This window comes from Amphiura filiformis, chromosome 9, assembly GCF_039555335.1.
Source record: "Amphiura filiformis chromosome 9, Afil_fr2py, whole genome shotgun sequence".
Taxonomy (NCBI): Eukaryota; Metazoa; Echinodermata; class Ophiuroidea; order Amphilepidida; family Amphiuridae; genus Amphiura; species Amphiura filiformis.
The window spans coordinates 36,499,704-36,525,327 of record NC_092636.1 but is presented as its reverse complement, the minus strand read 5'-3'; the positions used below and the strand labels follow the sequence as shown (position 1 = coordinate 36,525,327).

The 25,624-nt window shown below is 36.6% G+C and overlaps 1 protein-coding gene across 1 annotated transcript in view; it reads left to right on the top strand.

Annotated features, from left to right (window-relative positions):
• The window catches only part of LOC140160064 (relaxin receptor 1-like), a 154,553-nt gene that overhangs the window by 74,816 nt on the left and 54,113 nt on the right, over nucleotides 1-25,624 (top strand). Inside the window, 3 exon segments of the mRNA XM_072183334.1 lie at nucleotides 5,916-6,047; nucleotides 10,751-10,840; nucleotides 17,492-17,603. Coding sequence (XP_072039435.1) covers nucleotides 5,916-6,047; nucleotides 10,751-10,840; nucleotides 17,492-17,603 — 334 coding nt within the window.

Here is a 25,624-nt window from a genome sequence, read left to right as displayed (position 1 = left end):
GAAGAATACATAACGGTTAATATGGGTACTAGAAGTCAGTTAATCCCGGCAGTTAATTCGTATTAAGATGAACTCAAACAAACGTGACATGAAAAGGCGACGTACTTCATTACACATCCGTAAGGAAACCTTTGTCTGTTTTTCCACTATTGTCTCCGTTGATTTTTGTCAGTAGCTGTACCAGACGTGGCACAGTGTAACAATAATAATAAAATACAGACAACGTTTTATCTCCTTCTTTAATTCAGCAATGTATATACCTGTAATTTAAAGGTTATCATTTCCCTCAGGTTGCATCATGATTATATGGAGAACAAACATCTGCAACTTTTTAGCACAATTCTGTCAGATTGTCATGATTTTATTTTACACAGTCAAATAAAACATCATTAGCTGATTGTTCAAATTACAACATATTTTCTGGAGTAAATATAAAACATGCAACTATGATATTTGAACTTTTCTCATCCTTTAAATGAGTTTCTGATATGCGTATCAAATTTTGATCATTGTAGCTAATTCTGCCTGCTACGGAATACGTTAAACACTCATCATACATTATTCCAGTGGGTATTACATGACAAAGTATGTGTTTATAAACTAACAAAATTACGGTGAGTGACACTGTAAACATTTTGGTAAAATATTAACCAAATAAATCTACACAAAGATTACTTGTTGAATGTACTAATAATTAAAACACAATATATAAAAGCTCGTTTGCAACGTTTACACCCGCAGCTTGCCAATATTAACTCCAATTCGTTGGCCTGGCAACGTTTGCACCCATGGCTTGCTTTCCCAAGTCCGCTGCACCACATCGAGGGATCTTTTTCTTTTTCTCTTCTTTATTTCTTCCTTCCCTACGCCAAAAAGCAGATGAGTGGTTAATAAGCCCAACTTTTTTCCTTCACTGAGGTCTTAATTAACCCTACCCAGTACTACAAAATACTACTCTACAAGCGACTATACACCACTTTACATCATTGTTTATCAACAAAGGCGAGGGATTGGTCTGTCGATATGCCCGAACGAACCGCTTCACTGGTCAATGGCTTTCTTGTACTATATGAAATGTGGTGGGAGATTTAAAATACACATGCCCTGAGCAGACTACGATGCGCACGCACACTGCAGGGCAAAGAACAATGGAAAGTACCATAATGCGTGCGCATACTGCCGGGCAATGACGTCACATGTCAAGTGGTCTATAACATCAATACTCCACGTGATGCAATTGCGTAATTATCCGAAATCACATACACATGAAATCGCTTACTAGGCAATGTTCTTGCAAAAGTGGCTTGCTATCCCCGGTCGGCTACTCCAGACCTGAGGAACTATATTAGAAAACGCGTTTTAAAATACTAGTTAAAAGACAAAATGTATGTACAAAAATTGGTTTACTCTTAAAAGATAAATATACGCATGAAAAATACATTAAAGAAACCAGATAAATAACCATGCGGGAATTCGATGTCGCTCAGTCAGGAAGGAGGAAAATTCTGGAGGCAAACACGATATGGAGAACGCACAAAACAGTGATATACCATGACTGAAAGCGAAAAGCACAAAATGCAAATAGAAAAAAGCATTAATGAATGACATCGAATCCTCAGCAGAAAAACAGATACATTATGAAATAGTAATCATTATACGCAATACACATGAATAAGTTTTGGCAAGATCAAGAACAAGTTCTCAGTCATCTGGCAAATCAAAGAGGTGTGTCTTTAGCAGAGTTTTGAATTTTGTGAGTGAGTCTGTAGTGTGAATGTTTGATTGCAGCTTATTCCACAACTTTGGTGCTGCGGATGTGAAAGCACGGTCTCCATATGTTGCCGTCTTGATAGTTCTGACGGATGGAAGCTTAAGCAGATTACCTCCCGAAGTCGAAGATCTTAATGTCCTCGGAGCCTCATAAGGACATACATTGCACATTAGCATCATAAATTATACACCATTGTTGAACATACAAAAGAAATGTGACATCAATGTAAATCAATCTCCTAAATTTCCTAAAAATCAAAAAACATTGCATATGATTTCTATTCCTGGAAGTTAATGAGATCTATAATAGTACTCCAAAAATTGGATGACAAATCTTGTGTGTCTACTTTTTGTATGATTTCTCCAAATGAATTCTGTACGTGCCTTCATTATTTGAAAGTATTATTGAAAATAAGTCAAAGATTTTTTCCTCCAACTCAACTCCATCATGCGTGCATCGGTAATTTTAGGAAGAATCTTACCTCGGGCCCGAGGGATCTTGCTTTTAGAAGGCAATACGCGGATTTATGGTGTCTCTAGCGAAAGTCAATTTGTGCCAAAATTCCTTCCTATATTATAATAATAAATACATTTTGGAGGAGGTAAATCAATCTCCTTTGTTATTTGATACACCTATTGCATTGTAGGAAGGAATTTCGGCACAAATTGAAATCCACGTATCTTTTGTTTCACTTATTTTGGGAGTACATATGGCTGAAGACAACTTGGGATTGAGTCCATTTAATTCATATGCATTGAAAATATTACCAATGTATACCATTTTGCCTCGGTTATCATGGTTATGATAATTCCACGGGCGACGCGACATGTTATGAATATTAACCCAATGGTTTTACCATGGAAACCAAGGAAAATTCCGGGAGAATAGTTATTTGTCATGAAAGTAGATATCAAAGAAGTTGAAAGATTATAAAGTTAGTAGACTTCAAAGAAGTTGAAAGTTAAGTCGGTGTCTTTATATCTACGGTAATGAGACATGTGATATAAGAAACAGGTGGATGATGATCTATTAATTTCAAAGTAATCATCTGCTTCGATTTTATGTCGGATTTGCTGCCATGTTTACTTCTTTCAGCAGCAAATGATTGAATACAATGACCCAACACAACAAAACATGAATGTTATAAATAAGTTTGCTGGCCATGTGTCAGGAAATTAATTAAAGACTTGTGTTTTTCCCATATTCACAAAGGCAAAAGTACAATGCGACTCAGGTGGAGGCCGCATTGCATTCTCTAAATTCAGTAAATTCAGTGGGAATATTTTGAAATTTTAAAACGCTTGAAATATCACAAACAAATAGCCCTATGTTGATAAATAATATAAATACAAGCTAAAACCGTTGGGGTTCGATAATGAACCCCACAAAACTAACCAAGTATATTGGAAAATGCCATACGGCCGGGCGGTTTCACAAGTTGCCGGCTCGATCATGTCATCCGCCGCCTGATGCGACTCTTCCTTTATAGGAAAACCAGGATTTACGAGTGTAAATATGATACATGTGTTGCTATTTTCTTATTTTATTGCTAAACAAAATATATCAAGACAAATTTACTAGTATTACTGCAATTTTATAGCACTTTTATTCACCCGTATAATTATTGCCTTCCTGTACGATTTTTATATTAAGGGCTCTGATAGTACAGGGAACTGAAAAGGGGAAGCGACGAGTTACCCCAAAATCACAGCGGCAGGTAATGACTGGGCCGCCGAGTGCGAATATGTATTTATTTTGGAAGGTTCATTTTGTTTTAAATTTTGGAATTACGCTTTTCTCAAATTTGATATTTTGGGGGATATGTTTTAAGAAAGCGACATGCCAAAGACAAATCTTTGGGCACATAGTTTGTATTGTTATTACAGGTCTTTTCCACATACGTACGTTTACATTCGATTTGGTGATTTACTATTATACTATATACTTTGTGACTGTATTTTGGCGTTTTCAATGCGTTTTAGGCTTACTTACTATGAAATTAACGCTGATATCTGGACATGCTGCTTTTAGGATTTATGACTGATCATCGGCTATTACAGCCAACAGAATGCAGATTGGCTCAGGATAGATGTCGTATTCCTCTATGTAGGTCTCTGGACAATATTATTACTTTGAATTCATTGTAACAACAACCAAATTTTCCTCTGGATACAGGGTTCGTGGCTGAGTTTGGAAAATCTGTAGTCTTCAGCGCCGTATCAATATTTCGTAAAGATGGGCACGACTAGCGAGTGTTTTTCCCCGCATAAAAGCTTGTGTCTTAGTCTCTACTATACTGCTTTGGACACGTTGGTTGACCATTATTATGATTCATAACAAACTGTTATCAAACCTATGTATGAGGGATCTCTTTGTATATAAATGCCCTGCACAGCAAGCCGGCTAATGACTGACCTTGTTATAGGCTTGATTGGGCACTGCCATCTTTTTATAGCATCCAGTTTTCGACTGAGCTGTTTTGGACCTGGTCAATACATAATCCTACCGGGAACACAGAAGTTTGACAGTGGAGTGAAAGATCAATTGACTAGGCGCGGATATAAAAGCACAAAAGCACAGCTCCTTTGCGTGTACAGGAGAAAATTGTAAATAACAGAATTTTTGGAATTTTGTAACTAAATGAATTATGAATTATTTATTTATGCCTGTTCATTTATTTGTTTATTTACTGACTTATCTATTTATTTGGCAGATTAGTAAGTAATTAGTAATATTCATCTGTTTATCATTGAATGTTGAAAACTTGAACACTTGATTGGCATGAATGATCAAATGATAGCCATTTCACATATTATTTCTAGTTTCTATGGAACTTCTATTTGAATAACATGGTACGTATCGTGTAAGTATTGCTTTATTCTTTTAAGCAATATCAAGGATTGCTTTCAAAATTCTTATAGCTAGTAATAGTTAGTTGGCTTATTGGTAATGCACTGAGTTTCACAACCGGGAGGTCCCGGGTTCGATTCCAAGATCTGCCTTTTTTTTTTTTTCAAGGCTGTGAACTGGTAATTATTTGGCGCGCGATCTGAGCATATCTGAGCTAGTCCTTCTCTGATGGCTGTGTCTCTTTAAAGTACCCTCCATATGGAGTCCAAACCACGTTCCCGGTCTCTTAATACGCCTTAACTAGAATCAAATTGTATCCGGGCAATCGCCGCTACGCATGGAAATGTCTCATTTGCTACATGCATCAGGCAAATGTTCAATTCAAGTCATCTAGTTGCAAACAAGACCAAGAATGAAACGGCCGAATTTGTAGTAGTAATTTTATTGCAACTTATAAAACAGTTATTTGTGCGGGACAGCTTGCCAAGAAGCGACAGGTCAGGCAGGTGCTTTACAACAGTTTCCTGTACAAAGAGAAATGACTGTAGGTTTGCATGAACACAACAATATATAAGTCTCAATTCACTACCTCGCAATAAGTTAATGTTGCTTTAAAAACGAGTATGCTAAATGCTCGCAGTTTAAAATGAACGCGATTCTTTTTACCCAACTCAGGCATTGAATATGCTTTCATTAGTTACTTAAAACATTATAGTTTCCAAATCTCTAAATATATTTGTGACTGAAATATATTATTTTGTGGTCCCACGTCCAAAATGAAAAGGGAAAATTAATCATACAATTTAGAACTGTCCCAGTCCTACGCATATACTTTGCGAACATAGTAATACTTATTGAGTTCTCCATTAAATATTCAACGTAATAGGATTGAAGTTACAATGAATCATGTTACCATGAACCATATTGTTGGTAGAAACAGCCAAAAAACGAATTTCATTGTCTAAATCAGTATATCATTGAAATATAACACTTCAATGTTTTGCAAAAGTTCATTCTACAAATCATATACTTGAAAACTTGCTTATTGTTATTAATGAGTTATGTACGTTTTACAAAAGTGTTGTTGTTTCAGCCCTCTTTATAACATACCTCAAGAACCACAGGACCTACAAACGTATACCATTCGCAAGATGATGTGAACTACCAAATCGCAACAGTTTAAAATAGTTGCTAACTGTCTATTCGTTAGGCCTCTGACCTGACAAAAAAGTGCAAGTTGTACTTTATTTCTTCAAATTTAACATTATTGTGTTTCATTTTTGCATTCATCCAGTTTGTCTGTGCCTCAATGCTTGTAAGGAAGCAGAGTTTGCATGTGGAAATCTAACCAATGTCTGCGTACACCAAATATACCAATGTAACGGAGAAGACGATTGTGGAAATAATGCCGATGAAATTGGATGTGGTAAGTACAGGGTAACCATGGTGAAAAATCCCAATTTGGAGTTCATTATTCATAATTACGCATATTTGAAAGTAAACAAGTCCAAACAAGTCTGAACAAAAGATTTTGCTTATGAACCATTTGTGTATAATTATTTCAGAATAATGACGCTTTAGAAGGACTAGCAGTATTTAAAGGTCCGTAACCCGATAGACAACATCATCATTTTTTTCATTGTTGATGAGTTTTTGGTATCACATAATAAACGATATTTTTCTCATTACTGTCCTGACAATTTTGACGCTCCAAGCCGATGTATTTCCAGAGAATTCATGCAAAAACAGCGGTATGGTGGTTACCACCTTCGGATTTCTGGGCAGGCAATTACGAATGAATTCGTAATAAATCATAGTCTCCTCAACAGCTCCAAGAGGGTATTATATAAGCTCCAAAATTCCCGGAAGTGGACGGTTTCTTTTTCCTCTCCATTTTTAACCCAAACTTTTTTACATTCATTTCAGCCAATCCATGTCAACTCCAGGGATGTGCACCGCAGTACCTCTTCATTTTTTTTCTTTTTCTGTGCGGTGGTAGATATTGTTGAGAAAGTAAAATGCTGAAAATGTGAGCTTTATACTCCATTTTGTTTTCCCGTGGTAGCAATTTGAAATTTAGGGGGGTCAGCGTATAAATTGTGTCGCGACGCGAAAGACGATGTTTGGAGGTGCATAAAAGGGAACCCCTACAATTTTGAAAAGTATGTACCCTGTGGTACTTTTTTGTGTAGATCTCAAATCTGGCATCAGAAAACGTGTAACTCTCTTACTTTAGAAGATATCAAGTCTAAATAGTCAAGTTTTAAATTGCTGCCACGGTAAATCGAAATGGCAAATGAAGCTCACATTTTCAGCATTTTACTTTCACCCAATAGAAGAAGAAAACAAATTGAAGAGGTGCTGCGGGGCACATCCTTGGAGTTGACATGGATTGGCTCATTTGAAATGTATTACAAGGGGAAATATATTTTTTTTATTTTTTTTTTGAATCGGTACTGCATGGGTGCGAAAAAGAGCTAAAAACCCAATAAATTTTCCGTTCAACGTACGGACATTGCAGCATTGTCTGTTTCTGTTTTGCTTTGTGCCATAATTGATAAATTCCACACAAAAATCTATCGAGAACAATGTAAAGAGGAACATGAAAAATATATTAGAGAGCATGCCACCCCTTAAAAACTGGTTGTGGGGAGTGGTATGTAAACGAAGGTCACAACTTCGTAATAGCATGAATGTGTACCTAGTGGGGAAACTGGTTGTCAGTGCAACCACGCACGCACGGCACATGTTGATGTTCGCCTGCCCAGAATGCAATTCACGCATATCAAGGTATTCGATTGCAAATTTGGCTATTCATTCAAATTTACGCTGAAAATGCTCTCGTGTTTTCACAAACCTGCATAAACATGATAAAGGGGACGATATTTGATATTTTATGTAAGTTTAAAGATAATCCATATACAAAACCAATAGGGTTGCTACCATTTAAAATGTTGATTGATTGATTGATTGATTGATTGATTGATTGATTGATGGATTGATTGATTGATTGATTGATTGATTGATTGGTTGATTGATTGATTGATTGATTGATTGATTGATTGGTTGATTGATTGATTGATTGATTGATTGGTTGATTGATTGATTGATTGATCGATTGATTGATTGATCGATTGATTGATTAATTGAGTGTTGTTGTTTGTTTGTTTTTGTTTTTTGCTGAATATTTGAGAGGTTTCAAATTTCGCGTGCACATGGCATTCTTAAGCTATTATACATGATATACGCCTTTACAGGCACTGCTGAGCAGGCCTTTTCTTATTATCATGCAAATAATGAGAATTTAATTTATCATCATTCTTGAATACAATAAAATTAGCGACAAATATACTAGAGCAGTGGTCATAAAGTAAGAATTTGATTCAGTTTCTGTCAGTAGATAAACATGGTGTTTAAATAGGCCGAATATTTCTATTGTTTTTCTTCAACAAAAGTGCATATCTCATTTTTTTTAAATGGTACGTTACAGTGATGTTGCTGCTGTCGTGTGTTGAAATTTGGTAGAAATTGGAAAAACGTAGTATACATACAGTATACCACAACACGTAATGCACTCACAATGTGTAAGTAAACTCCTCAACAAAAGTTTGGAAAGTTTTTTCAAGCATCTATATCTCAGATTATTTGTGACATGTTCATATCGTGTTGCATATCAATGGATAGCTACTTTATTCCCCCTTTACAAGGACACCGCATTTGAAACAATCACGTTTATCACGCCTGAGTAGACATCTTGTGAATGTAGTGGGGTCTCAAAAAGAATGTGCAAAATTAACCATTATTCTGTGCAGAAGGCTGCAATCCAAGCTTCAAAATCTGTGACCTAATGCAATCCTTCAAGATGACAACGCTCGCCCCCACAGAGCCAGGGTAGTCAACGACTACCTACAGAATATGGGAGTAGAGAAAATGGGAATGACCTGCCATCAGCCCATACCTCATTGAACACTTGTGAGATCAATTTGGTCGTGATGTGCGTACCAGAGTAGCCAATGCATCCGCATTGAATGACCTACGAGCATGAGGATAAGGTGCCTGACTGTTGTAGATGCGTCTGGTTTTTCCACCCGCTATCGAGGTTAGTTGATTACTGTTGAGCACAGAATAATCAGTCAGATACCTGCACAACCGATTCTTTTGTTCTGCAAGGCTCACTCAGTCATTTAATGAGGCAATACAAACGATCGAAATTGGTGTTGAAATGAGCAAAATTTGGAGTTACACCTTTTCAGTGTAAAATTTTTTCTCAGCCAAATGAAAAGCAATAATTTTCATTTTTTCAGTAAATGGCTGGAAAAACTATAATGCTTGATACTGATTTTTTTTTAAATCCTGGTGTTAAACTTAGGCCTGAAATTCAGTCATTTAGTGTAAGATATTCGATTTTTATAGGCTTCAGCTCGGCCCGCGAGCTTTTTCTTGATCAACCTTTTAGCTTTTCAAAGTAATATAGTTCGCTAATGAAGGATTTTCCCCAACTTTCTAAAGCACATCACCGTGAGCTATATATCATAGTTTTGTCAGAATTTCCGTTTTGATTTCACCATCTTTCACTGTCGGCTGAAAAAATTTCTAAATCAACACGTGAAATCTAAAGGCTAGTACTAGCATTGTGGATCGATATCCCTGGGTTTAATAGGAATACCGGCATGGCTATAGTGTTGCCAGAACTTCAATATAGCAAAGAAATTCCCAGACCTATAGCGCTCCTACTGATCATGTTTAACCAGAACACCCAATTGGGGATTTAATCGCTGGTCGGGCAATTTGCTTTCAATGAAAAATTGACCTGGATAACAACAAAGGAAATATCGACTATTTCTGCTGGTTGCTCTCGAGATAAAAGTACTCACCATTGCCTACTTTTACTTAGTTTGACATTTTCGGAGCATGAATATAAAAAGGGTAAAACAAAAACGGAAATTCTGACAAAACTATAACATATAGACCCACACGATGTGCTTTACAGAGGTGGGAAATATCTTTCTTTAGCAAACTATGTTAGTTTGAGACGCTAAAACATGAATTCCGTAAAAAGCTCGCAGGCGAATTCAAGGCCTATAAAAATCAAAATATCACACTAAAAGACACAATTTGATGCTTAATTTTAACACCAGGATTTTAAAAAAATGTATATCCAAGCACCAAGTTTTTAACTAACATAACTGAAGAAAAAAAAATATTGCTTTATATTTGACCGAGAAAATTAATTTCATAGCAAAAAGGTGTATCTCTGAATTGTGCTGATTTTTACATGTATCGATCGACTTTTAGCGCGACTAAGCATTTCTAAAGAATTGGTTGTCCAGGCGGCAGACTGTAATAGTCAATTTGGCACATTCTTTTTGAGACCCATACATTCACAAGAGGTGTATTCAGCCGTGAAAATGGCGATTGTTTCAAATGTGGTGTCATTGTAAAGAGGAATAAAGTAGCAATCATTGATGCAACACGATATGAATATTTCACAAATAATCTGAGATATAGATACTTCCAAACTTTTGTTGAGGAGTTTAGTATCTTAAACTAATAAGTAAAAAATGACATTGTTTTGTCGTATCATCACAAAATGTGACGTGTCATGTCAAAAGCAGACACTTTTGGGCAGGATCGTAAATGAAGAAATAGCCAAAAATCTGCCCGGGGTGATTTTTTCACAATTTGGGTTTGTTGCAAATTTGTGATGTTATTAATGTTAAAAATATTGTCTGATAGTTTCAGACCGGAATATAACTGGCATCATGTATTTTTTGAGACATTTTTCGTGGTAATTCTTACTCTCAACATTGTCAATAATATTTTTAAAGGCCGATATCTCAATTTTCAATTGTATAATACCATAACTTACGAATTCATTATCCTCGCTTAGGATTTCCGATTTAATTGTGGAAAATGGCGTAATGGAGCAAAATATCTCTATATTTAAGATATGTAAAAACCTCAAAATTTATAACCTGCCCAAAAGTGTCTGATTTTGACATGACACGTCACAAATGCGATTCATTTTCTACATGTAACTTTTTTGGGGACACCTTGTATGATCAGTGATCGAGATTTTTTTAATTCTTGATTACTCAACAACATATTAATACTCTTCTTTTTTCAAAGCTCGTGACGAGAGTATGACAAAAGAATTTGACATGGTTAAACATGTAAATCCTGAATCGAACTACACTCTGCCAACAGCGGAAGAATGCGGTAAGTATAGTGGATCGACAAATGTGCAACGAAGTGTTATCCGGTTACATTTAATTTTGATTTATCACGACGTTTTAGTTCAATGGAACGTTGTGAGACTTGTATGAAGATTAGATCCAGTATAGAGGAAAAAAAGAATGTTGAAACCGTTGTAACCACCAAATTATAATAATACCAATAGTAACTTATTTCAGTGTACTTTTTGCTTCTTATTTTTCGTCTGGCATGGTTTAGTATGGGCTCTATGTAACATCCGGATGAATGTAATGTTTGCAGAAGTACTGGTTCACTAAACTGAACAAGACTTTTGTGCCAAAGTAGGCCTATTAATAAGTCGCCTGTGTAAAACTGAGTTTATACTCATTGAGAATCCTTGTCGCCACCAAGATATGTGTGTAATGCTTGTTGGCGAACATTGACCGACTGAGGACGTCAGTCTGCACGCAGTCGCTCTTGCAGAAAATCGAATGGCGCACATGCTGGGTGCACTACACTAAATCCTTCCGCATTTGGTGTAACCCTTCATAATTCCGGTAAAAAATAGCACCTATGCGAAATATATCGGCGTCCCGAGGGAACCAAATTTGAGTGACTCTTGGTTGTTTTGATAAGAAAGATAGAATAGGAGCTCAACATTACATATCTGTTCAGAAAATTTTCAGAATCGAATGTGCATGGGTAATAGGCCCTCGGAACAATATCATGGCCGGAACTGGTAAGGAGGCGAGCGTGTCGGCTGAAATTCGGGATGGCGCTGTTCAGGAGTTCGTATCTCTCAAGTTTGTCTTAACTTGTCCCAAAAAATTAAATTTAAATAAAAGTTTAATCTTTATTTAAGACATTGGTTTGATCAAAATATTTAAAATGTTGTTACATGGGGTAGAAAAACAAACTTACTTTCTTGTATTTTCCCGTGTATTTCAATGGGACGATTATTTAGTGGTGTGTGCCCTGCTCAGTATGCAAACATGACGGCGATTTACACACTAAATCATACGCCCATGCAATTCGATTTCCTGCAATGTAAACGAGTATAAATTCAGCTTAAGGTGGTACTACACCCCATGATTGATCAATTTTGTGAGTAATTTTGCATTTTTCTCAAAAAATATGCTGGTAGAAAGATTCGAGCCATGTATACCAACTTCGTGTGAGGAACAAAGACAAAGAGAAGATAAAAACTAATCCAGTATGTAAACCATAATGGTGTACACTGTTACTACAGTTTTTACTGTGGTTTTGGATTTTTTTGCTAGTGCGGTAACAGTGTACACCATTCTGGTTTAAATACTGCATTAGTTTTTATCTTGTTTTTGTCTTTGTTCCCCACACCAAGTTGGTATACCTGGCGCGAATCTTTCTGTTTTTATATATTCTAGGTATCCTCTTGTATCATCCTTTGATCCTAGGTGTGTCTTGTACCTCGTCCGTTGGAGGCACCATTATCTACTTTTACATACTGGTAACAAAAGTTATGTATATTATAGGGCAACGAGTCCAATTACTTCACTGAAATTTCAGTGATTCAAGACAAGTGATTCATTATATACAGGGTGTCCCATAAAAAATTACCGAGTGAATAAAATTGAACGTAAGTCGAGAAATAGACATCAAAACCAAAATATTCAAAATGTCGCGCATAGCCTATTTTGTTGTGCATCACATACAAAATTTTTATTTGATTTGGTTGACTGGTTCCGAAGAAATGAACGATCGCATAATGCGTGCATCAATGCAGTTCATTTTTTCATATTCGCTCACCGCTTCCTAAAGTTTGTGTATCTCATTGAATTTAGTCCACATTATCTAAAATCCGACGGTGTTGTGTCATTCATGCTTTCACTGAAGATGAATAACAGTTTGTCCGAGAAAACTTTGATTTCTGCAATTGGAAGCTCTCCAACTTTAATTGTTTAGGTTTTGCGAATATACTTTACAAAGAACATTTGAGCCAAGAATGACAATGATCAAGTGCTTACAGCTTTACGTGTGATTTTTGATACCACGCAACATTAATGTTGAAGTTTTAAACGATTTAAACTTTACATTATAATTTCTTGAAATATTCCGAAAACATTAATGTGTGTGAGAATTTTTAAGCCAGCCCGGAATTCTTTATGCAGCATTTATATCAACATTAACGAAAAAAGATATTTACGAATACTGAGCATCATCTTACATGCAAGCTTTCATTTTCAATATCGTGCGGGTTTTCAAATTTAAACAAAACCTAATTAAATGTTTTGCAACAAACAGGTTGTTTAAAAAGAATGAAAAGGATTTCATAAAAACAAAATATGAAGCCCATTGGCAGTTTTACCATTAGTGCGCATTGTGTTGAATGATCTTTCTTTCAAACTTGGAATGAAGTGAATTGACACATGCGTTATGTAATCGCTCATTTCTTCGCGATCAGTGAGCCGATTCCAGTAAAAATTGGCGTATAATATGCAAAATAAGATGAGCTACGCGCTGATGTTTAGATTTTTGGATTCTGATGTCTATTTTTTGACTTACGATCAAATTAATTTGCCCGGTAATTTTTTCTGGGACACCCTGTATGTTAAGAAATGAGATACATTCAAGCGGTAACTCCTTTCTTATCATACATAACGTACCGCTTGTCTTGAATCACTGAAATTCCAGTGTAGTAACTGGATTCCTTGCCCCTTTAATATACATAACTTTTGTTACCAGTGTGTTGTTATATTTTGAGGAAAATGCAAAAATAGTCAGAAATTTATCAAGGGGTGTAGTACCACCTTATAATGACCGACGATTGTGTGTGCTGATGGCAAGTGGGTTCTTAGCGAATTGACACACATTTATTTTGTAAGCTTTTGCACTGATTCGTTCAAGCACTTAATAGAGAGCTTGCGGAATGAAGTTACTGGAACTTTAACGGCAACTTCAAAATATCGATTCGATTTCTTGCTCAACTTCACTTCAACGCGAACGTCAGATTGGTTTCTGTACCAACAGCGTCTTGTTGTTTAAACTAGGGAATTGTATCAATGGGTGATCAAAAGAAGGGTATGTAAAAGCGACTACATCAAATTTCTCCCTTTTGTTTGCTGAAGTGGTTTGTTGGTAACACTTATTACAATAGGCGCTTAGTTTGAATAAACATGGATTACATCTCTTGGCGATGACCAATGCAATGGGGATTAGGCCTATGTTATGAGCTATACGCTAATATTATACTTCTACAGTCAGGTACCTGCACAACCGATTCTTTTGTTCTGCAAGGCTCACTCAGTCATTTAATGAGGCAATACAAACGATCGAAATTGGTGTTGAAATGAGCAAAATTTTGAGTTACACCTTTTCAGTGTAAATTTTTTTTTCTCAGCCAAATGAAAAGCAATAATTTTAATTTTTTCAGTAAATGGCTGGAAAAACTATAATGCTTGATACTGATTTTTTTTTTTTAAATCCTGGTGTTAAACTTAGGCCTGAAATTCAGTCATTTAGTGTAAGATATTCGATTTTTATAGGCTTCAGCTCTGCCCGCGAGCTTTTTTTTTGATCAACCTTTTAGCTTTTCAAAGTAATATAGTTCGCTAATGAAGGATTTTCCCCAACTTTCTAAAGCACATCACCGTGAGCTATATATCATAGTTTTGTCAGAATTTCCGTTTTGATTTCACCATCTTTCAATGTCGGCTGAAAAAATTTCTAAATCAACACGTGAAATCTAAAGGCTAGTACTAGCATTGTGGATCGATATCCCTGGGTTTAATAGGAATACCGGCATGGCTATAGTGTTGCCAGAACTTCAATATAGCAAAGAAATTCCCAGACCTATAGCGCTCCTACTGATCATGTTTAACCAGAACACCCAATTGGGGATTTAATCGCTGGTCGGGCAATTTGCTTTCAATGAAAAATTGACCTGGATAACAACAAAGGAAATATCGACTATTTCTGCGGGTTGCTCTCGAGATAAAAGTACTCACCATTGCCTACTTTTACTTAGTTTGACATTTTCTGAGCATGAATGGAAAAAGGGTAAAACAAAAACGGAAATTCTGACAAAACTATAACATATAGACCCACACGATGTGCTTTACAGAGGTGGGAAATATCTTTCTTTAGCAAACTATGTTAGTTTGAGACGCTAAAACATGAATTCCGTAAAAAGCTCGCAGGCGAATTCAAGGCCTATAAAAATCAAAAATATCACACTAAAAGACACAATTTGATGCTTAATTTTAACACCAGGATTTTTAAAAAATGTATATCCAAGCACCAAGTTTTTAACTGACATTACTGAAGAAAAAAAAAAAATATTGCTTTATATTTGACCGAGAAAATTAATTTCATAGCAAAAAGGTGTATCTCTGAATTGTGCTGATTTTTACATGTATCGATCGACTTTTAGCGCGACTAAGCATTTCTAAAGAATTGGTTGTCCAGGCGGCAGACTGTCTAAACATATTTCAATTAAATATTCTTGTGATATGCCTATATTATTGTCCCGGATTATTATAATAAAAGCTCAATTATTATTCCAGTAAACGTCAGCTTTGTCAATTTTATATTTCCATCAGGACACAAGCCCATTTTATCTGTTTGCTCTCCCTAGCCCCCCCTGCCCCCCCCCACCACCACCACCACCATCACCACCTCTCCATATCATCCCCTCCCTCCATCTATTCATCTATCCTCACTTTCCCACTCCCCAGTGGATAGCGTTGCCAGGAGTTTTCTTTTAGGAGAGCAATGACTCCTGTTTGCATTCTGATCGAATTAAATATATCTCCCCGAATGATCCTCATTTTGTTCTTTAAAAACTCCCAGAATTTTGAATTTCAACCAACATATTTCTGGATGCTCCTTTTCTGACATTCTTATTTTTTTGTAACAAATAGGCCTCCTCTTTTAATAATGAATAATTTGGTTGACATACAATACCTATAGGCCTATAATATGCGTATAATAGCGTGGCACATGTTAGACCAGCTTTCTGCTGAATTGGGGTACATAATGTAGGCCTAAATGAATAAAATAATAATTAAATAAAATACCTGAACAGTACAAACATATTTGGTTATATAGAGGTGTAATTAAAAGACACGCAACGTTGTAAAAAAATGTTCACAGTAACTGCAATTCGCAGAAGTTCACTACACTGCTGGGTCGCGTAAAATCAGTCCATTTTACTGGAACTTAATCCCCTTGGCGTTGAAGTCAAGCCAAAAACTTGATTCCGCAAGCTGATTTGGTGTACGTCATGAGCACACACAAATGTATATATCAAGTGTGACGTTTGGAACAAAATTTATTTTGATCTAATTCAATCAGTAATTTTTAGCATCATGTGGCATGTTTTTTACCCAAACCAAATTAGATTTCCAATAATTGGTCTATTAACTAGACAATACATAAGTGGTAATTATGTAGTCTATGAGGAAATATGCAAACCATTGTTTTAATTATGACGTATTTTCATCATAATTTACGGCACACTATAGATTCTGGCGTTAACTTTAACTTCAAGCGGCTTTAATGGCAGAGTGGTTTTGAATACATTATCCTCTATAATCCTCTAGACGTTAAAGTTAAAGTTAAAGTAACTCCATTTCGCAAGCTCTCTAATACCAGATTTTCAACGTCAAGTGCATCTATCCCTAGTAAAGTAAAACACGCTTACTATGGCCAGAGCTCTAAAGCTAAGTTAGTAGTAGCAAATGAAACAACAATTAATAATGTATAACAAACAGGTAAGACAGCGGCCCTCGGGATTTGCAACTCCATTATTTATAAAGATCTACAATCGCCACATTTCTCACCATTGTTACAAAACTCATCAAGAGGTTGTTGGCATTCCATTCAGTTATTTTGTTTCCATTTGTTTCATGAAATAAAGTTATCATCATTAAAGCAATTCATCATAGCGTGTGCCTTATATGGTATGTAGGACGAGTGTCACGTTTGACATTTTAAATATCTATCAAACTGGTTTATTTTGAAATTCCATAATCCAAACTTTAACAATTGTTGTAACAAAATGTATTTTCTTTCATTTTGGTTAACTAAAACGTGATTTCAATGAATCTACGCAATTATTTTGGATTTCTGTCTTAAGATTTTAAGCTTTGGCAGATTGTAATGAAGCACAACTGGTGAACTCGGATGCACTGGAGTGGCTGTAATCAGGGCAATTGTGTATGCTAGCACGAGTTTAGGCATGTTATGTATAACAATATTTACAATTACACCAACATGAATCGTGTTTTCATGATAGAGACGCGCATGTTCGTTTACAGGACCTGTCATTCTCTTCAGTTATTATTATTAAAAATATTTTATCGTAAGAAGTCACTTAATACTGTATTATAATGAACACGGTAATCTAATTAACTTATACAATGAAGCCGCAGTGGCAGTTGAGTAAACTTATTGGGTAAAATTGTTCGCTTGACTTATTGGGTTGCCTTCTTTTCCTTGATTTTTGTCGTCAAATGTTTTTGTCTATTTTTTTGCCACATACATGTAGGCCAGACTGGTTTGAGCATTTTGTTTGAGTCTGGTCTCGTCAGGACCAAAGCGTGTCTCCGCACGAACTGACGAAAATCAACAATAAAGTAATTTATTTACGTGTATAATTTTACCTAACTTTTATCGTACCATTTACCACGTTTACAGAACTTGAACAATATCCGAAGGTTTGCAACTGCTATGGAAAAACAAGAGTGTCCTGCCTGGAGAAGAACTTGACATCTGTTCCGGAGGGAATATCGCCCAATATTACACATCTGTAAGTGTAACTTGTCACTCACATGTACAGGTATCATTACGTACAAAAGTTAAATATTCATGATCTTTATCCTTTATTTTATTACCCTCACGACCCATTATTAAAAAAAATGGGTCGCAATAATGGGTCAAGCGCTGTAACACATTCTACGCATAGCATTACGCTTAGTTAAGCTTACAATATTTCCGCGATACACGCCTTCAGTACGCAAACGCGCTCCACCTTGAAGTAAACAACCTAAAATATTTGGGTAAGAATTTTCTCTTTAAATCGCACTATTTTGTGGTAATATAATAGAAATAAAGGGTGCAGCAGTATCCTTTACACCCAAATAATGTTCCTCGGCAGTAAAAATGTTTAAATAATGGGTTCGGTTGTGCCTCAGACATTATTTACGTTTTTACTGACACAATATTTGGTGTAAAGGATACTGCATTACCCATTATTTCTTAAATCATCAAACATCAAACCCGTGCATTTTATAGAAACAAGGGAAGAGACTCAAGCATCTTACACTGGTACCAATACACCAGGCACAAAAAGAAACTCGTCAGTTATATTCATCCTTGTTGTTCAAAAACATGATAAATTTGGATTATTTTGAAATATACATTTTGTTATTTGAACTTTGCTTTCTCATTTGACACCCTGTTCGTGAAAAACGAACAAGAATTGACCAAGATATTCGCCTCCAAAGCCTCGAACCCCAAAATCAAAAGTTGCATTTTCAACGATTTTCAATGGGAACGCATCATTGTATTGCACACAAGCACCACGGCCAATCTCTGGCCAATCAATAAAGCACACAGTGTAACAGGCACAATTGAATCGTTAAAATTGCAACTTTTCATTTTGGGGTTTGAGAGTTTGGAGGCGCATAGAGTTTGGAGGCGCATTCTTGCTCAATATTCACGAACAGGGTGTCAAATGAGAAAGAAGAGTCCAATTAACAAAATGTGTATTTCAGAATAATCCAAAATTATCAAGTTATTGAACAGCAAGGATGAATATAACTGACGAGTTTCTTTTCGTGCCTGGCATGCCTGGTGTACATAAAAACATTCAAACATTACCAACTAGCGCACGAGATCCAATTAATGATGCTAAAGCAAAAGGTTTGGAGTTCAAGTTCCCGAATATATCCGGAATTTTTTCTCCGGTTTATCTGCCTATGCATATTGTGTTTCCATTGTAATGTCTGTTAAATTGCGCTAGTGTGCGATGCATGTTTCTTCTTTTCTCTGCATTTTATATACTCATTTCTTTGATATTTGATGAATTTATTTATATATGCCATCTTTATTATTGTAATATCCAACCGTCCAAAGCTTTCCATACAAGTCACTTCAAATACATGGTATTCGTGCAGTGTTTTCTTAGCTTATTTTTGGCTTGCAATGTTTAAACTAGGAATTGACATTTCGAAAGCATGATGCCATAATTCATCTGTTTTTGTCTTCAGATTATTTTGTTTAATCTTTAGATGTACACTTGTGTCCAGTGGCGTAGCCAGGTTTTCGGGACCGAGGGGGCACAACTTGTAAATGTACCGACGGAAATATTTTTTGCCGACGGAAGTTGTGAATTGTTGACCCCAATTTTTTGGGCCAGTGCGGTCCTCGAAAATCTAAAAGATCTTGAAGAAAATGATGATTTTGGTGTCTGTAATCATTCAAACTGACTGCAGCCAATTAAACACACAAAACATAATGGTGGAAATTTAGCCTCGCTTTCAAATTCGGACTGGACCCATTTGCTATTTTTCAAGCAGGTCAAATATCGGAACCGACTCATTTAAAAGTTTATACACCGGGTCAATTGACTCATGTAAAGTATAATGCAGGTCATTACTCACCATAAGTGGTTCAATGCAACTGGTTAACATTGCAATGACTCATTATGTGAATCACTGCTCTAGGTTACCGTGTACGCGTGTCATTTGACCTAGTTAGGTGTGTCAAATGAAATTACTGCAAATGAGTCAAGTGACCCATCTGTGACCCAGAAAGGTTTTCTGTGTAGTGTAGGGCCTCCCATCATATTATATCAGCCATACATTCGTTACATTATGCAAACCATAATGATAAATCATTGAAAGCACATTAATACTTAATATATATTTGGCACTTCCTCGGAACACTCCAATGAATAATTACCCCATGCGTTTTATGCATAAATCTTTCAGACTAGTCTTGGCACTTCGTGAAAAATATTCCAAACTTTTGTCCAAGACTGTAACAGAACTACCTCGATTTCGATATCTGATTATTTTACATCCAATGAATTTCATTACCATACCAAACAACAACAAGGTGTTTCCCCTTTCCGATCGATAAACATTTATTCCGTTTTTAATTTGCTGGAGTTCATATTCTTTGTTGTTATTATGTTCCATATTGATATATTAATGAACTGGTTTTGTTTAATATACATAAAGATGAGTTCATAAAATACCTGCTGAGTCACCAACACTATACTATGATCAGCTCGTATTATTCGGTTTTTATTACTGTGCGAATCAATATAGACCTTTTTCTCAGACGTCACCAATCAATCGATATTGGGGTCCAGCATTCGAGTCATCAGCACCCAAACGCAAATACCGCGCCGACGCGCGCGATCAACTTTGCGCCACGCTAGGCGTCCTGCGCGGAATTGCCAGCTCGCAGTACGCGTTTAGTTCTTCACGGTGTAAAAAGTAAACAAAAATGTGAAACAAAACAAAGATTAATTTTCAAATAGCATGGCGGTTTTTCCGTATCTTTTGTATTTTATGGTATCAAAACAAGCTGAAACAAAGGTAACCAGTATACAGTTCCATTGAAAAAGATTTTTATGGAAGCTAATGTGAAACATGACAAAACAGAGGAGAAATAGTTATTTGGTGTTTTCACACTGTGGGCATGTGGGAAACGCACGTGTTGTTTGTTTACATCTGAGACCCCAATATCGATTAGGTGATGTCATCAGAAAAAGGTCTATAGTCCCAACTTACGCATGCGTAAATTCACAAAGCGCGCGCGTTAGTCAAGCAATTGACCTTTTCGGTAAATCCATAACCCTTTGCGAGTACACCTGAGAACTCGCCATTTGACGTCACGCCGACTTGCAATGCGCAGTAACGATGTTCGATAAACGATGTGCGCATCGGCGCGGAGCGGCGTGACGCAGAATGACGAGTTCTTAGGTGTACTCGCAAAGGCTTATGGGATTTACCGAAAAGGTGAATTTCCAAAGCAAGGTTCTCACCCAGCGACAGTATTATTTTCTGCGTTGCAGTATTTTGTTATCATCATCATCTTGAATCTTGAATGTATCAACCTCTTAAATATTCCTGGAATTAAGGGTACAGGTGTTGGTGAGAGTGGGCTAATTGATTAATGGATCTATTTTAAGCGAAGTCTTCAATGTGGACAATGAAGGCTGGGTTGCAGTTGTTACAGGAGTCTATGAAATGTGCTACGATTAAAACCGAACTTCCAAACGACTTTGCGTTTGTGTGTTGCTGCTGAAATTGCAAAGAATACCCTCTTCGATATAGGCAATGTACAAACATTATGTCTAGATGGCTTTAGGGTCCACCTTTGAGGATGGCAGTGATGTTTGTATCTTTCCCATATGTGTTAATCTTGCTGCTTTTTCGGAACACGGTGTACGTGTTCTAAAAACATGTAATTTTGCCTAAAATGAGATTTTTGTAGGATAATTCAGTAACGATAGGTCGTATATAGCACAAACTGTACAATTACTTAATCTTTGATATATCTTTCAACAAGATCAGATCATTTTCAGTGTTTGTGTGACCTTTCGTGACATCTTGCGAGGGTCTATACTAACACCTCATGGTATTAAACATTTAAACATTAAAGGCCCATTCAGTGATTTGCTCATCCGGACGATCGTAAAAGTCATCAAAATTCAGATTTTGATACCTTTGTCATTATCATAGATATGCTAACATAGCCTGCGAGTGGTTCAGCCGAAAGCCTTGCATTTAAGACAAAATAAGACAGTTTACATGAATCTGTAATTTAGATACTGACAGTATCTAAATTAGCTACATGTATTTTAATCCGGAAGTTAACAGCCGAATGGGGCTTCAACTTCATCAGTACTGCTGTTTTCTTCGTTTTTTGCCAAATGTGTCATTTCAAAAATACAAAATGACAAATTGAATGACTTATCCTTCACTTTTAAGCAATTTATAAACAATTTTTTTTACACTTGTGTTGGGATCACTGAATGGGTCTTTAAGGCCCGTATGCGATTTAGCTCCTAGACTATACGATGCGTATACGCCTGAATCAAGTAGAATGTTCCCAAATGAGGGACACGGTTGAACAACTCTCCAATGCAATTAAGTGCTATACTTGATACTTATGTCAACATCTAAAGTGAATGTTTTGTCCATCATCACCTTGGACACAAGTATCCAACTCAGATGTTTGACTTTCGTGTCAGGTATAGCACTTTATATAAACATCTCAAAAAAGTAACTAAGCCCCCTTTAAAATTGCCATTATTAAAAAAGGGACTATTGTATTACAAATATGAAAAATGCGATGGAAGCAGAATTTATTTCTGCGTATTTTGACACCTCATTTGATACGACAACCCAGAAAACAATAAAACACCGGTCAATTTAATGTAGTGAGGTCCCGATTTGAAAGTTGCACTTACATACAATATAAAAACACTCAGATATCATTACACAGAGTACCTTCCATTATACTGAATACAAAATCAATCAAATTTACTGCAACTTTCAAATCTTGGGTTACATTGATTTAAATGTACGCTGTGACGTCAATATTTAGTCAATCGCTTCATATGGGGTATCAAAATGTGCGGAAATAAATTCTGCTCCCACCGCATTTTGCAGATTTGTAATACAATTGCCCGTTTTTGAATAATGGTCATTATTTTAGGGGGTAGTTACTTTTTGAGATGTTTGTGTCAGCTTGTAATATCCAACTCGTATCCCTCACTTTGATACATGCTACTCTACACGTTTGCTTTGGCTCAAGCCTACATGACGCAGGTTTTGAAGAAAAGATAAAAGACTATCATCTATGAGAAATTTCCTCGTGCCTTGAATTATTATACAGGTACAGTGTAGTATTTATTTATTTGAACTTTCGTTACCGAGGGTAGCTCCTTCAATGTCAAACACTGATTTCCATGGAGGCCCTGCAAAGTAAACTAATGTAGACTTGATCGCTATCAATAGTTTCAAACTAATATGAGCTATAATATTTTCATATTTCTTTTTACAAATTAAGCGTACTGCTAACCGTCCAGCGCGTACTTGTGTTCCTATGCACACTCTTGACGTCGCGCGCGTATACGCGATGGTTAACACTTAAAAGGAACTTGCAAAAGACTATAGTTTTGTTGTGTGGCTAATACTTTGCTCTTTATGTTTGTTTCAGCACTCTATCCAACGTAATAAGAATCTACCTTTGGGTAAAGCCCATAAGCCTTTGCGGGTAGACCTGAGATGTCGTCATTTGACGCCGATGCGAACATCGTTTAGCGATTAGACCTATCGTTACTGCGCATTGCAAGTCGGCGTGTTACAAAGAACGACATCTCGGGTCTAACCGTAAGATAGTGGATTTACCGAAAAGGTCGATTATTACGAACGCACCTCCTACATGATCACATAAGGCAGGTGGTGTGCGTCACAGATTTACTAAATTCTGGAATTTTATAGACTAATTTATTTTGATTATTTTTAACTTTTAAAACGCTTACAAAACCATTTTATCGATGGCGACCCTGATTCCTTGATCATGAAATCATTTTTGATCAAGACACCGGGCTCTTCACCGCGTAAACCAGGCTTGTCTTTTATTGCACAAAATACGTGCCATACGACAATGCGGTTTTGTCGTTTTTGTTTATTATGCCGCACGCCGCCTGAAATAAGGTTATTTGAAAATAATCTGCTATCATTCTGAGTTCATAAATACATGTGGATTGCAATCGGTCTCCAAACGAAAGGGTTTAATTTCCGACAAGAAATCAACAGTGCCGTTATCTTGACCTATCAAAAAGCAATTGATGCCAATATACAAGTATGAGTAGGAAATCAAAGACAAACTACCATGGTACGTGGTGGTGATTGCTGCGTGATACACAAAAGTACAGACAGCAAACGATTGAAGTACCAGCTATTTTCATCTCAGTATATCCTTGACAAAGACTGATATGTCATATTAGAATATCCAATAGCTATATGTTTTAAGGGTGCACCTGGGTGCACATAACTGGTACTTGAATTATTTGGCTGTCTGTATTCTTCATCAGTTATTCTGATTACCTAGCATGACTCCTTGAGATGCAATCGATAATACCATTAGTAAACAATACATCTTGAAATCAACATTACAACTGACACTTTCCTCCACATGTATTGACATATAGGTGGAAAACAAAGCTTGACGTCCGACCTTAGCAATATGATATACCCTGGTTACCTACTTGATCCATGTGGCATTGTAAAACTTAATCATCCTTAAAGAAGAGATGATGGTCTGGTCACGTTTTTTCTTACTGTCATTGCACCGCATCGATGCCATAACCGGGCGGCAGAAGTCTTATTGATTTTCCAACACCTTATTGGTTACCTAGTGCAAATTTATATATTCTTAGATAGCGAGAACAAATCAGAGCAAACGTTAGGAAAATGTCAGGAGAGCATTAATTGTGTATAAAGTACGGGCGCGCACTGGATTTAGCTCTTAATATTTGAATGTATAGTATTAATAAGTTATGTTAAAGGATGACCGACTGGCAACCGATTTGTTTTTTACACGAAGCTGGACTCCATTTGATTTTCTTCACACAATCTAACCTTAAAAATGCTAGTTTTGAAAACTTTCAAATCAAGAAAATAATGTTTTACAAGCATTATTAGAGAGATGGTCCATACGTAGTACCCCTTGCGGTCGTTCATACCACATGATGAGGCATGTTCAAGACATTTTACAGCATATGGTCACGGGGGGATTTCGACGCCTTGTCAGTGTTATGCCGAGTTTGTGTCTAAAATCTGAAATAGCAACCACTTTTTCGTACGGCCGAGCTCACACATATTCCAAAGGCCGATCTGCACGTAGGAAAGAAGTCAAATGTTCATACCACACTGTAGCTTTATTATTATGATTTCTCACAAACAATATGGATCATATTAATGCTACTTGGTTCTACAGTCTTGGACAAAAGTTTGGAATATTTTTATTTTTTTGCATAGTTCTGTTTTTAAGTGCAGATTTCTTACCATTAATGACCCGTCAGCGATGCAAAATGGATCACGGGTATCTGGCAAGGTCTTAGGTACCATTCCATATCACACAATACGTAATGTAGGACAATGGCTTCTTATGCCTGACCAATGAACCATCTGGCATCCTTTTCACAGTTATTTTAGCGATATGATTCATACGGTTACATTGGCTTTTGCATTACCGTGTGAAGAAAGCAGCTTTACTTTGTTGCATATGTCTGATGTATACGATATTTCTGATCATTGGCTTACGTAATCACGGCTACAAACAGAAGGATATTGGTGTCGCTTTAGGAATTACATAAGGTGCAGTTTCTAAAATTTTAAAGAGACGTCGAGAGACCGGAACTATCAAGGTCAGGTCGGCTCCAAAAGACAACCGCCAGGGAAGACCGATCTCTCCTGAGACTTTGCCGCAATGGCCGCACGAAGCCTGGATCTCGGCTACAAACAGAATGGCTAAGGTCCATAAACGCGCCTGTTACCAGGAAACTTGAGAAAAATAGACTGGTTAGTGCAGGTTTTCGCACAAGACGACCAATAAGAAAGCCAATACTTCTGAAAAGACATCGGCATGCGCGCTTACTTTGATCACAGAGACATAGGAACTTTACAGTAGGCCACTGGCGTAATGTGATCTTCACTGACGAGGCCCGGCTCCTACTCTACAGACAAGGTGGCCGATTCAAGGTCTGAAGACAGGTTGGCCAAGCCCTAATTGAGGATTGTA